At 49.5% G+C, this 14,749-nt stretch overlaps 1 protein-coding gene across 1 annotated transcript in view; it reads right to left on the bottom strand.

Moving 5' to 3' along the window:
- Positions 1 to 85: 85 nt before the first annotated feature.
- The window catches only part of LRRC4B (leucine rich repeat containing 4B), a 34,734-nt gene continuing 20,070 nt past the window's right edge, over positions 86 to 14,749 (bottom strand). The window contains exon 3 of the mRNA XM_069102139.1: positions 86 to 2,742. Within this exon, the coding sequence (XP_068958240.1) occupies positions 925 to 2,742 (1,818 nt within the window). The 3' untranslated portion in view covers positions 86 to 924. The remainder of the gene's footprint in view (positions 2,743 to 14,749) is intronic.

Here is a 14,749-nt window from a genome sequence, read left to right as displayed (position 1 = left end):
TCTCTCTCTCTCTCTCTCTCTCTCTCTCTCTCTCTCCCCCCCTCTCATGAATTTTTCATTTCTCTCTATTTTTCATGACAAAAAAATTTTTTTACTTTTTCTTTTTTTTTAAAGTAATTACAGAGCAGGGTAGTCATCGACACACACCTCCCTTCAGTATCAAAAAAGTCTATGGAACAGGTTTGGGGAAGGGAAAGATTTTGGTGGTGGGGGGCAGGGGACTGGGGCTTCCCCCTCCCCCCAGCGCATGGATGGGGTAGGCTAGGCCAGGGCTTGGAGCTTAGCATGTGGTAGGGACCAGGCCAGGGGTAGGAGGAGCTCAGGTGATTCTGTCTCTTTAGTTTGGAGGGAAGGAAGGAAGGGAGGGGAAGGCATCAAACTGCCAAAATGAACCATAAAAGGGGGTTGTTGGGGGATGGGGTGGGGGGGGAGAGGGCCCCTCAAAAAAGCTCTCCCCTTGAAGGTTGACAGGGTGTGGGGATAGTGGATTGGGGGAGCCAGGGAGGGTGAAGAAAGACCTGGAGGGTTTGGTGACCTCTTCCAAACCCCACATCCCCCGGTGCTGTAGAGAGGGTGGGGGCAGCTACAGTAGAATCCCCAACAAGGTCCAGTCCCAAGGTTGCTCCCATCCCCTTCTCCCCCACAACACTATCATCCCTACCAGGGCTTCCCACTCTGGGGGAGTCAGGGATGCAAACCAGGAGTCAGATGGTCGGTGTGTCCCCTCCCCCCTTCCCTGCAGGGCATCGGGAAGGTTTCACGTCCCAGAGGACAGGGGTTGAGGTGGGTAAAGGGTCCAAGGGTCCAAGATCACGCCTCCCCCCCTCAATGGGGAGATCGGGGCGCCTGTGTCCCCAGCCGTGTTCCCCCACCCCAGCGGTGTCCCCTCCATGCCGGGAAGCTGCCACTGGGTGGCCCAGGGTCTCAGATCTGTGTCTCTTGCACGTTCTCCTTGGAGCTACTCTTGAAGAGCAAAGGTTCGTGGATAGAGTTGAGCCCCGGCGGCCCCTTGCCCCCGCAGCCCCCGCCCCCCGGGTTGCTGCTGTAATGGGCCTTAAAAGCCGCGGCCACATAGTGGTGGTGGTTGAGATGGTCGCGCTCCAGAGCGGGCAGGGCCAAGTGGCTGTCCCCGGCCGCGCCCACGCCCGACACGGCCGCAGCCGCGGCCACCGACACGGCCGAGGCGGCGGGCAGCTCGTCCTCCACGTTGATGATCTCCACGGTGCGGGTGGGGCCGTGGTGCTTGTGGAGCTGGTGCTGCTTGCGGAGCTTGTAGAAGGCCACCAGCATCACTGCGGCCATGAAGGTGATGGCCACGAAGCAGCCAATGATGATTTTCGTGGTTTTCATGACGTCGTCGAGGTCTTTGAGGGTGTTCTCGGTCACGTCCGTGATGGGGACCGTGAACGCCTTCTCCGTGGGCCGGGAGGACCTCGGGGCGGGCGCCGTGGTGGAGGATGAGGCGGGCCCTCCGCCCTCGCCGGGGCCTCGGGGCCCGACCCAGCCGCCGTCCGTCGTGGGCCCGGGAGGTTCCTTCTCTGTCCCGCGGGCCAGGAGGATCTCGTCGCCAGACTGGGTCTCCAGCGTCTCCACGGTCACCGTGGTGAAGTACGTGTAACCTCCCCCGCTAGAGCCCCCGGGCCCGCCGGGACCACCCGCCCCCACAGGGTCTACCGCGGAGACGTTGAGGGTGGCGGAAGCCGTGGTATTGCCGGCCGAGTTGGTCACCATACACGTGTACTGACCCGTGTCCTGGACGGTGACGTTGGTGAAGTTGAGGGTCCCATCGTGCAGGACCGAGATGCGGACGCGGTAGGAGCCGTGGGTCATCAGGGTCCCGTTGGGGGTCAGCCAATTGACCGAGGTCATGGAGGTGCCAGTGCGGCACTTGAGCTCTGCCGCCATGCCCTCGGTGACGTTGAGGTCCGTGGGCGGCTCCACGATGACGGGCGCGTAGCAGGTGAAGTGAGACTGGTCCAACTCGCCGATGTAGCGGCCCTTGAGGCCGGCGGGCGCATGGCAGCGCGCGCAGCACGTGGTGTTGCTGGGCACCGTCTCCTTCAGCCACCAGCTGAGCCAGAGCACATCACAGTTGCAGTGCCACGGGTTGTGGTTGAGGTGCACGCGCTCCAGCCTGTGCAGGGGCGTGAAGAGGTCGTGGGGCAGGGACATCAGGTTGTTGTGGGACAGGTTGAGCTCCTCCAGGGACTTGAGGTCGTCGAAGGCATTGCGCTCAATGGTGCCCACCTGGGCGTGCATCAGCCAGAGTTTGCGCAGGCTGGTGAGGCCCTGGAAGGAGCCCGGCCGGATCAGGTCTAGCCGGTTGCCGGACAGCTCGAGCTCCTCGAGCCGCACCAGCGCCGTCAGGTTGGGGATGTCCTTCAGGTTGCACATGCCCAGGTTGAGGTAGCGCAGGTTGACCAGCCCCTCAAAGGCGGCCTCCGAGATGTACTCCAGTCGCTTGAGCTCCCCCAGGTCCAGCCGCCGAAGCGAGGGCACGCGGTTGAAGGCGTACGAGGGGATGCTCTCGATGGGATTGTTGCGAAGCCACAGCTCCCGCAGCTTGGACAGGTACTCGAAGGCCTGCGTGGGCACCGTGGTCAGCCGGTTATCAAAGAGCTCCAGCGTGTTGAGGCTGGGCAGGCCGTTGAAGGCGCCTACCTCGATCTTTCTCACCAGGTTCTTGCTCAGTTGAAGGATCTCCAGGTGACGCAGATGTTTAAAGGTGTCTGTCCGGATCACCTGGAACGGAAGGGTTGGAAAACCAGTCAGTGCGTGCTCTCCCCCAGGGCCCTGCTGGCCATTTGCCTCCCTTCCACCAGGGGGCTCCCTGTCTGATCTCCTGCACTTCTGACAGACCTGTGCATCTAATCTACATCGCGGTGTGTTTGTCTAGCGATAAATGCAAAGGGCACAGGCCCCAGCCCTGATACTTACTACTGAAATCATCCTGCCCCTCAGTTTCCCCAACAAAATGAGAAGCTTGTCCTAGAAGGTTTCTAAGGCCCCTTCCAGCTGGAAATCCTCGGCTTTTCCACGCAGAGCATAGGATTGTAGGCACAGAAGAGGTCTTAGTAACAAATGTCTCATTTAATAGAAGAAAGGGATGTGGACCAAGGTGGAGACTGGCTCAAGGGCATTTGAGCCTCTGCCCCCAGGTCCAGCACTTTTACCAAGATGGCTCTGAGGGCCTGGAAGTGTGTGTGTGTGTGGGTCAAGGACTGCCTGTGCCTTTGGGTCTCCCCAAGGAACAAGCACAGGGCCCAGCACACAGTAGGAACTTAGGGTTTATTAGAGGCATTAAGGGTTGAATGGCACAGAGCTGACTCCTATGGAGCATGGTATTTGCAGAACACTATCTCCAGATCTCAGGCAATGCAAGAATTCTTCCCATTGGGCCAGCTAGGTGGCACAGTGAGTAAGAGGCATCCTGGAGTTGGGAGGACCTGGGATCGGTTCTGGCCTGATACTTAACACCCACACAAAATAACTGGCTGTGTAACCTTGGGCAAGTTACTTAACCCTGATTGCTGTAAAAAAAAAAAAAAGGAATTCTTCCCATTTTACAGATGAGGACACTGATGCTCATTGACTTGCCCAACGTCATATTATCAGCAAGCGATGAGCTAGGAGTGACAGGCCCAGCCCCTACCACATGATGGCGGATTACTAGCTCTCTAGGTGGTGTCCCTTGGGGGACGAGGAGGAGCTGATGGGCCATTCAGTGTTCAGACAGAAGGCTTGGCTAAGCAAGGACCCAGGAGTCTGGGGAAGGATGGCATCCCCAGAGAAGGGGAAAAGTCAGGTCAGGAATCTGTATCCTTGGTACCAAAGCTGGGCATGGGCAGCAAATTCTCATCCAGCCCTTCCTAATGCCTCTAAAAATCAAGGGGTCACAAAGGTAGGGTGAGAAAACATGGAAACCTGCACTTAGGAGCTGGAAGGGACTGAGGAGACTCGTCAGTCTAAACTGCTCATTTTACCCAGGAGAAACTGAGCCCCAGAGAAGGGAAGTTATTCAACTCAGTCCACACAGGTTCACTCGGATCAGATCTGCTCCAACGTTCTCATGGAGAAAGGAAAGTGAATTCCCTAGTGTTAGACCCCAAGTCTAGCCCAACCCCTCACTGAACCATGACTCTCCACCGCCATCTCGAATTCTCTCAGCCTCTTGAAACTTCCATAACTTTGCTCATCTCTGAAATGGGGATAATGAAAGATCACTATCTTCCCTCAGCCTAGCTTCTGATGAAACAGAACAGCATGTGAGGGGCTTTACAACCTCTAAGGTGACATGTAAATATCAGTGATTATTACCTTGAGCTCTTGGAAGGCACAGCCCTCTGCTTCTGCGCTAAACAGGCGCAGGCATGGGCTTCCAGATGGCTGGATCCAGCAGCCTAGGACTCCTATTACTAACCCTCTCAGGCCCTCTGGCCCCAGTTGGCCCAGACCTTTGGTATCTAGAATTCTAGAATCTTAGCTCAAATCATGAAGGAACGTAAGAACCAGTTCAATTTACACATGAAAAGGAATCCTCCCCACAGCATCTCTGCTTGAAGACCTCCAGTGACAGGGAGCTCACTACCTCTTGAGGCAGCCCATCCCACTTCTGGAGAGCTCTCTTTGTGAGGAAGTCCTTCCTGAGCCCAAATCTGCCTCCCTGTGAATCCCCACCATTGCTGCCAAGAGGTCTGCTCTGGAGCTGAGCAGAATCAGCTCTGCTGAATCTCTTCCCCCACATAACAAGCCCTCCCAGTACTTGGAGGGCTCACAAGTGGAAGGATTTGGACCTTGGGGGGCAACACAGGAAGCTGGGCAGAGACAGGAGGTCATGGGAGGGGTCCAACAGGCCAACCCCCTGCAGCCCCAGAGCCCCCAGTGGCTCAAGGTTATGCAGGGTCTCAGTGACAGGAATCTCATACTGAGTCTGCTCACTCTATGTGGCCGTCCTCCCTGAAGGCAGCTTTCACTTGCCCCTCCAAGCTTCTTCAAAGTCTGCTCATGATATTGGTCAGCCTCTTCCAGACACTCTGGTTGTCTAGGTCCTTCCTAAAAACGACCCTAGCACCCTTCTGGAGGGCCGCCCTAGCGTTGTCCGAGTACCCTTCAGAGGTGATTTTCTGAAACAGGGCAGCAGTAGATAATGCCCAGAGTGCTGAGCTTGGAGTCATGAATACCCAGGTTCAAAGCCAGCCTCAGACACTGTGAGATCCTGGTGTAATGGTAATAGGAATTTGAAGATCTTCCCTGCTCCTTGATAGGTTTAAGTGAATTTGAGGATCTTTCCTAATTTGACAATAAACTCTGCCCCCGAATAGGCTGACTGTGGCCACATGGAGCCTGTGGTGGGAGGCTTATTTTTCAGGAGGCACAACTTTTGTTACTTTGTAGTCAAGTGGGTGAGGAGGGTTGAGATATTCTCTGACCCTGGAGAAGGCTACATATACCCTGAGGTGAGGTTTTGTTTTGGGGCTTACTCGTGGGAAGAGTCGTGTGATATGGCCAGATGAGACTCTGGGCAGCTGTGAAAATCCAGATGTTGATGCTTCTCTCTCTGGTGACTAACTGTATGAATGTGATGGTCAGACGGCTAGAAGCCCTGTTTGTTGGTCTGTTGAATTGTGCTATTTTCTCTGTGTTTTTTGTCTGCTTGTAACTTCCGTTTGTATTTTCTGAAGTTCAGGGTGCTGACTTTTTCCCCTGAACTAAGTGAATTATTTATGTGTGTGTGTGTGTGTGTGTGTGTTTGTTAACCCTTTTTGAGTTGCTTTCCTTTAGAAAAGCAGATCAAAGAACCTGTGCTAGCAGCCATTCTGGGTATGCTAGGGTGCTTACTGCTATACCTGGGCAAGTCACTTAACGAATGTTTGCCTCAGTTTCCTCAACTGTAAAATGGGGACAATCCCAGCACCTACTTCCCAGAATCATTGTGAGGACCAAATGAGATTTTTTGGGGGGAAACACTTAGCTCAGTGCCTGGAGCATGGCAGGCACTGGATAAATGTTGATTCCCTTCCTCTAAGGTTTCTTCTGGGTTGGAATCTTTATGATCCAATGCCTAGGCCCCCAATCTGTGCAGTGGGTTTCTTCTATTTCAACCTGAATCCACCTTTCCCATTTACTTGGAAAGTGGCTGTGATGGAGGAGGGCCAGGCATGATGCCAGGATGGGTCCAGGCTGGGATCATGCCACTTATCACAGCCCTGTCAATGAACTAGGGTGATTCACCAAAAGGTGGGCAAGGCAGGGACCTATAGAGAGGGGGTAGGTGGGGGAGAGGAGGAAATCTGGAAACCAAAAAGACCCACTGGAAATAAAGGGCTAGATTTTCTCCCTGGCTTTGACACCAACTTGTGGGGTGACTCTCTGGAGCTCATCTGTCAACAATCCTCATGGTGTTAAACTACATTATATGAAAATTAGCATTGCCCTAGGGACAGAGGGCTGGATCTGGACTCAGGCAGAGCTGGGTTCCAATCCTGCTTTAGACACTTAGTAGCTATTGGACCTTGGTGTAAGCCTCAATTTCCTCATCTGTAAAATGGGGGTTTGGTATCTATTATATTTTACTATTATTTAGCCCCTACTTCATAGGATTATTCTGAGTCTCATTGGAGAAAATGACTGGAAAGTTTTGTAAGCCTGAAAGCATCATAGGCATGCTCTCATCCCCATGTCTCAGGGCCCTTCCAATTCCAACATTCGAGGACTAAGAGGGTGTTTGGAGAAGAAGGCTCAGTGCAGGCTTGGCAAGGAGAGAAGCTGGGGATCTCGGGGCTTCCCCTGGGCTGAGCCTCAGGGAGCAGGTCTAACTTCCAGATGGGCTCATGTGGAGATTTGCTTAAACCAGGAAATGCTGCATCTACCACAGCTTTTGGCATCTTCAGAGAGATGCTAGCATCTCAGTCATCACTGGAGGGTTCTCAAGGGTCATCTCATCTGAAATGTGACCAATAGGAACTTTTCTATAAATGCATGCATGGTGCAGTGGGAAAAATACTCGACCGGGAGACAGGAAACCTGGGTGCAGAGCCTATCTTTGACATTTATGCCAGCTGTGTGACCCTGGACAAGTCACTTACCTCTTGAAGCCTTGGTTTTCTCATCTGTAAAATGTGGATAAATTAGGGTTATCCTACCTATACCCATGACATTGTAAGGAAAATTCCTCATGAGACTTAATATGTAATAATAATAAATATAGTACACATTATATATTATAGTAAATAAATAGTATAATAAAATAACATATTGTATATGTGTGTGTATATATGTTCATACATGTTGTTGTTTGGTTGTTTCAGCTATGTCTGACTCTTTGTGACCCCATTTGGGGTTTTCTTGGCAAAGATACTGAAGTGATTCCCTTTTTCCTTCTCTAGCTCATCTTATGGATGAGGAAACTGAGGCAAAAAGGGTATGTGACTTTCCCAGGGTCACACAGCTAGTGTCTGAGGCTGGATTTGAACTCAGGTCTTCCTGACTCCCAGGCCAGCACTCTCTCCAGCTGTCTCATATGTTAGCTCAGAGAGAGCTGATGGTCCACTTTGGCCTCCAAATCTTTTTACTAAATTCTACTGTTGAGCTAGGCATTTTGTGTCCATGTATGTGTGAGGTTGATTTCTTGACCCCAAATATAAGACTTTTTTTTCCATTTGTCGCTGTTGAATCTCTTTTTCTTAGAGTCAGGTGCATGCTCTAGCTTACCAAGATCTTTTTGGATTCTGATGCGATTATCCAGGCTGTTAGTTTTGTGCTATCTGGAAATTTGATGGCAGGCACGCCATCGCACCCCTTGATCCAAATCACTGCTAAATTATTCACTCAAGTGCAAGATTTTACATTTCTACATATTAAACTTTATCTCATTGGATTTTGTTTGTCACTGTGGTCTGCTGAGATCTTTTGGATCCGGATGCTAGCATCCAATTCAATCTAAGTCAACACACATTTATTATAAACCAGCAAATACCATGCTGGGCACAGGAGATATAATGAAGGAAAAAACCTGCCTCTTTTTGTGCCCAAGGAGCTGACAGCTCATTAGACTGGGAGTTCCTTGAGGGAAGAGACTGTCTTTTGCTTAGCACAGGGCCTGGCACTTGCTAAATGCGTGTTGTAATGATAAGCATGCAAACAGACATGATCCCAGAGAGATATTATGGGGTCATCATATGGACACGGATATTTCTAGCTGTGCATTTAGGATAACCTTCCATTTACATGATACATATCTTGTTTGTACATATTTGTTTGCTTCTTGTCTCCCACATTGGACTGTAAGTTCCTTCAGGGCAGGACTACCTTTTGCCTTTTTTGTTTTTTTTGGTATCCCCATGGCTCAGCACAGGGTCTGGCACAGAGTAGGTGCTTAATAAATGCCCATGTAGATAGTGATATGCCTTTGTTATAGCAAAGAACTGGAAACAAAGGGGGTGCCCATCCACTGGGGAATAGCTGAACAAGTGATCTTACATGAAAGTAATGGAACATTTTAAAGAAATGACAAAAGGGACGATTTTAGAAAATCCTGGGAAGACTCGTCTGAACTGATGCAAAGGGAAGTTGAGCAGAATCGGAGAACACATAGCTACACTGTAACAAGAACATCATAAAGACAAAACAGCTTGGAAAGCCTTAAAATCCCCGATGAATGTAAGGATCAATCATGATGCTGAAGGGCTACCTCCTGAGAGAGGAGAGGAGGACCTGAGATGCAGAATAAGATGTGAAATTTTGGATGAGGCTAATGAGAGGATGTTTTGCTTTACTATGAATATCTGATACAAGGTGTGTGTGTGTGTGTGTGTGTGTGTGTGTGTGTGTGTGTGCGTGCGTGCGTGTGTGTTTTCTAGTTTGGTGGGCTATCATAGGGTAGTAACTTTTTTTAAAAAGCACAAAAAAGCATAGTATGAGGGTGAAACAAGAATCTAGACAAGGTATTCCAGGAAACTGAAGGAGGGAGAGATGATTTTCAAATAGGAGGAAGAGGGAAGGCTTCCTGGAAGTACCTGGACTGAAACCTGAAGAAAGAGCAGGATTTCTCATGATATCATGAAAAGAGAACCATCTTGGAGTCAAAAGAATGAAGATTAAGTCCAGTCTTGGACACTTTTCTAGCTTTCTTCCCTGGGTCACATAAACTTACAGTTCCTCAGTTTCCTCATTTGAAAAATGGGAATAAAATTAGCTGTACCACCTGTGTCCCTAGGTTGTTGTGAGGAAAGAACCATGTAAATATGAATTATGATCACTGCAGGTGAAAACGAGGAGAGAATCTTCATGCATGGATACAGGAGAAGGTAAGACAAGACAAGGAAATATTTTGTTGTGTGAATGAAGGGCACTGTGGAGGGCTTTAAATGACAGGCTAAGTTTGTTTTTTTGTCCTCTGGTGAAAAGGGGCCATTGAAGGATTTAAGGGCTGTCCCCTACAGTGCATTCATTCCCCTTGATGTGTGGCAGACGATGTTTGGAAATGCCTGAGATCCAGGAAACCAAATTGAAGATTATTACGATGGTCCAGGGGAGAGGGGATGAGTACTGAATCTAACATGTTGGTTCTGAGAGTGGGAGAGAAAGGACTGGATGTGAGAGTAATTGACAGGATTGGAGCACTCAGAGGTGATGAAAGGTGAGAGAGGGTGAGAGCCCCAGCCTCCATGAAGGGGAGGGCTGGGAGCAGGGGCAAGACTAAGACATTAAGGGGCCAGTAGGGTCACCATCCATGATCCATAGCTTCCTATCTTCCATAAACCAGAATAGGAGGCTATCTATGCTTCCTTCCAACTCATAGAGAAAATTGTAAATGTTCCTCTTTCCCTTATACATACACTCTGGCTAAATTCAACTATGGTTTAGAACTGGAAGGGGAAATGACTCGACTGTCCAATCAAGTGACCCTGGGAGCAGCAGCAGAGGCTTGTGGTTACAATAAAGATGAGAACAGGGCAGCACGCAGTGATCCTGGTGGGTCAGATCCAAGGAATGGGAAACGTCTCCTCTAGGTTTCCTCTAACATCCTTCCAACCCTGGACCCAAATACCTCTCTTTAGGGAAGTCTCTCCAGACTGATGTCAGTTAGGTTAGCACTACCAACCTCAGTGGTCACCCCTCCCGGGGGGGAACTATAAATTACCTAGAGCTGGAAGGAGCTAGAAGTTGGGTCTTCACTTCTTCGGAGATACTTACCTCATTCTCTTTGCCTCAATTTTGCCCTTGATAGGTATGGGAGAGAGACCCTTGGCAGGGCAGAGCAGGGCAGGGCAGGGGTGAGGATCTGGGGACTTTTCTGGCATCCTTTGTCCTTCTAATCTGTCTTTCTAATTCTGCTCTAGAGCAGAGGATAAAATAAGGGTCTAAAAAGATGGGGAAGGAGGAAGGAAGGTCACAGGTGAAGGCAGAGGAAGGCAGCAGGTACATCCATGTTTCTCCATGTGAGGAAAGGAAGCCCTGGGAAAGCCAGTTCACCTCTCAAATTGGGTGTTTTTATCACCTAGCTCTCTAAGCCCATAAGCTGCAGAGCAGGTGCTAACCAGTATAAAGGACATTCCTCACCAAAGAAATTCCTCACTTACCCAATTAAAAATACAAATCATACACTGGTCAGTGAGTGCCAAGTTGCTGTGAGGGAGTTCAGATCACCTAGTCCATGTGAATGGCATCTCAAGGGCCTGAAAGAGCCTGGGGAGGGATGCCTGAATCTCTGTAAAAGAGATCTCTGAAAGATCATGGAGAATATGCAAGAACGGGGGGCCCAAGCTTGGAGAGAAACAAATTATATTGTGCTTCTGAAAAAAGAAAAGAGAATGGAGCCTGAGAACTACTGACCGGGGAGCCTGATTTGGTCACCTGGAAAAATTCTAGAACATTTTATTAAAGGGTAGAGAACAGCTGGAAAGGGAAGTAGTGAGAAGGAAAAGTCAGCATGCATTCATCAAGGGCATGCCAGAATGATCTTAATTCCTTCTTGTTGGGGTGGGGGAGGGGGGAGAGGGAAAGACAGAAAGACAGAGACAGGAGAGAAAGAAATCAGAGAGAAACAAAGGGGCAGAGACCGCAACAGAGAGATACAGAGATAGAGAGAGACAAAGAGGCAGAGACAGAGAAAGACTGAGAGACAGAGACAGATCAACAGGGGGAGGGATAGAAGGAGAGGGGGTAGAGGGGGAGAGAGAGAGGAAAGAGAGAGGGAGGGAGGGAGGGGGAAAGAGGGAGGGGGGGGGGTGGAGAGAGGTGGGGAGGGAGAGACAGAGAGAAGGGAGAGAAAGACAGAGAGAGAAAGAGACAGACACACATTCAGAGACAGACAGACAGAGACAGAGAGAAACAGAGAGACACAGAGAGAGATATTTGCAGAACGATTTCTGAGGATCCTGGCTCCTCATTTTCATTGCCCCTTCATCCTGGGATGAAGGCTTTAGACAGGACAAAAAGATTCTCTCTACCTCTCACTGTCCCTTTTCCATTGTTGCTTTCTTTTGCTTCGCCTGGAATCATATTTCTGAAGAACGGGGGGGAGCCAGTGGCCAGAGCACATGGAGAGTCTTGGACACCAGAGCCAGATGTAGCACCAAGGAAAGTGGAAAACATTCTCGTCCTGAAGCAAAGCCTTGAAGCTCAGGAGCCTTGAGAAGAGAACATGGAGAGCTGCCGGCGCTGCTGGGATGATGAAATGGAGAAGCCGACTTCTTCTCACAGAAGCCTGTGATTCTGGAATGGAGTGTAAATGCCTAGCTTCCTCATCCTTTCCCATCAGCTGTGCACAGGTCTGAAGATCAGAAAGAACTGGGAGGAGGGCTAGGAAGTAACGGAAGGTGAACGTGCGCCGAACGGGAGTGTCAGGTGGATTTTCCTCTTCACTTTATTCCATGGACAATAACTTAAGTGATTATAGCACATAAAGCCTCTGAATCCACTGGGCAGGGAATCCAGACGTGGGGGCTCGAGAGCTAGCTACAAAGAGTAGATTTCGTATTTTAGTATTTTGAGCAATATTCCATATCCCCTAGATCCAATTCAGAGCAGGCCATTGAGAGAGAACTCCCAGCTGTTTAGTACCACCTCAGCAGCGTGGGCAGAATGAGGGCCCCCTGGGGGCCAATGGTAGCAGTGCAGTCTCTTAAGAGAGTTATCTCTCACATATGTCAGAGGACCTCCTGGTGAACAATTCATATATTGCACTCCCTTGCTGGATATGTAGTATAATGACATGCTTTCTTTCTGGAAACTTAACAAAGGTGGTTCTTGAGCTACACAACCCAAGGGTCTGAGATCAGATGTCACAGTCAGAGTCTAGACAGATGCCCAGTGTCAGATGTCACACTTTTTGGACTAGGTAATTAGAATTGTAGATTAAGGGAATGAATGGAAATAGTTTAATTAGATTTCATCTAAGTATTTCGCAGAATCTCTCATACTATTATTATTCTTAACAAGGTGGAGAAAGCTTAGAAATGGCTCATTTATATGGACTTGCAACTGATTAAAAGGTCAAATCCAAAGAGAAGACAGTAATTGGACAATGTCATCTTGGAAAGAGGCTTCCAGTGGAGGGCCCTAAGAATCTGCACTTGGCACTAGGTTGTTTTATCAATACCTTTGTTGAAGGTAAAGAGAACATGCTAATCAAAGTTGCAGATGAAAAAGAAAATTAAGAGTGAAAGCTAACATGTTGGTCGATAGAGTGAAGATCTTGACAGGCTAGAACAATGGACCAAATCCAATGAGATGAAGTTTAATAGCAATGAAAGTCCCACATTTGTGTTCCAAAAGCCATCTCCACACGTAAAGATTAGTGGAGGTTAGGGCTAGACAACAGTTTGTGTGGAAATAGTCTGGGAATTTGAGTGGGCCAACCATGCGGTGTGGTCAGAAGAGCTATTGAAATCCTGGGCTGTGCCAAGAGAGGACTGGTCTCCATGGCAGAAGCAGCGATGGTCGCTCTCTGCCATGATCAAGCCATGTCCGAAGTTTTGACCAGCTCTAGTTTTGACAGTCATGTTATTGGAGAACTCCGACAAGTTACAAAGTGTCCCCAAGACTGACTGGTCAGGGGACTGTGGCATTGGAGACCTGGCTAAAGAACTGGGGATATTGAGCTTGGAGAAGAGAGTCCTTACTTAACAGGAGACACAAAGGCTGAAAGGTTGTCATTTTGAAGCGGCTGCACTCACTGGGCAGGACTAGGGGTGCTGGGTGGAAGTGGCAGTGGCAGGTTTAGGCTCCAGTCTAAGGAAAACGTTTGCTCCTAGCACTTAGCGTTGTCGAGGGCAGAATGAGCTGCCTCAGGGAGAGGGGCTTCCCCATCACCGGAGGACTTCCAGTGAATGCTAGTTGACCAGTCACTGGGAAGGTGCAGCATCTATAGGCTGGACTCACCAGCCTCAGAGGTCTCCTTGAACTCAGATTCTGTAATATAGCAGTGAGGGGCCTGGGGAGAGGACAGAAGGGGATGTAGTTAGGGAGGAGGAGGGGGTAGGGGAGTAATAATATCAGCGGCCCCTCGTCTTGATTTTTGAGGTTTACAAAGAGGTTTCCACACCTTCTCTGTTTATCATCCCAGCTCTGGGTCGTACACACCATAGGCATTGTCATCCTCACCTGAAATGCTGTAATAATTGTATTGTCTACCTTCTCTGCTGGGGGTATGAAAGGATACCATGTAATTCAAGAGTTTTGCAAACCTTAAAGCGAAATATTAATGCCCAATATTGTTCCCGGTGATCTCATCTACTCTCCCAGGATTCACAATCATCTCTGCAGATAACGCCCAGATTTAGACATCTAGTCCTGTTCTCTGGCCTGAGCCCAGTCAGACACATCCAGCTGCACATCCCATGAGCACGGCAAGGTCAACATGCCCAGGGTGTAATTCAGGAGCTTTCCTCACTCAATCCAGTCCTTCTTCAACCTTCTCTGTCTCTATGGAGGTCCCAGGTTTGCAGCCTCATCATCCTTGATACCTTCTCCCCCTATCAGCTGTCAAGTAGCACCTCCTCGAATCTCCCACAGCCACAAGCCCTCCTCTCCCCTTGCCTGGACCACTGCACTAGCCTCCATCGTGGTTTTCCTGAGCCTAGTCTGTGATTATTTCCGATCCTCCACACAGCTGCCAAACTCATTTTCCTGACGCACTAATGGGACCATGTTTCTACCTTAAAGATCTCTAGGATAAAACACAACCCCCTAAGCCTGGCATTTACTGCCTCCTCCCAGTTGGCTCTAGCTACCTTTCTGGACAGTTCATGAACTGTACATTCCAGATAAGCTGGCCTCTTAATGTAGTATTCCACCTGCCACTGCTAAGTCCTAACCTACACATGTCTGGATTGAACTCCCTCTCTGCACTCCCACCCCAAGAATCCTTGGCTTCCTTTGGGCCCAAGTTGAGTGCTGTCTGCAAAAGATGGAAGAAAGAGAAGGGGAGGACAGAGGAAGGAAAAGAAGGAAGGAAGGAAAGGAAGGAGGGAAGAAGGAAGGAGGGAATGGAGGGAGGAAAAGAGGAAGAGAGGGAAGAAGGAAGAGAAGAAGGGAGAGAAAAAGGAAGAGAGGGAGAGGAAGGAAAGAGGGAAGGAAGGAAGGGAGAGAAAGGAAGAGAGGGAAAGGAAGGAAAGAGGGAAGGAAAGGAGGAAGAAAGGAAGGAAAAAGGAGGAAAGGAAACAAGCATAGAGTACCTATTACATGTCAGGCCTTGTGCTAAACACCATACAAATATTATCTCATTTGATCCCCACAACAACCCTGA

Source organism: Petaurus breviceps, unplaced genomic scaffold (genome assembly GCF_028583685.1).
Source record: "Petaurus breviceps papuanus isolate PSGF00001 unplaced genomic scaffold, PetGlider_PUasm1.0 530, whole genome shotgun sequence".
NCBI lineage: Eukaryota > Metazoa > Chordata > Mammalia > Diprotodontia > Petauridae > Petaurus > Petaurus breviceps.
The sequence above is the reverse complement of the archived record's forward strand: the minus strand, read 5'-3'. Positions and strand labels throughout refer to the sequence as shown.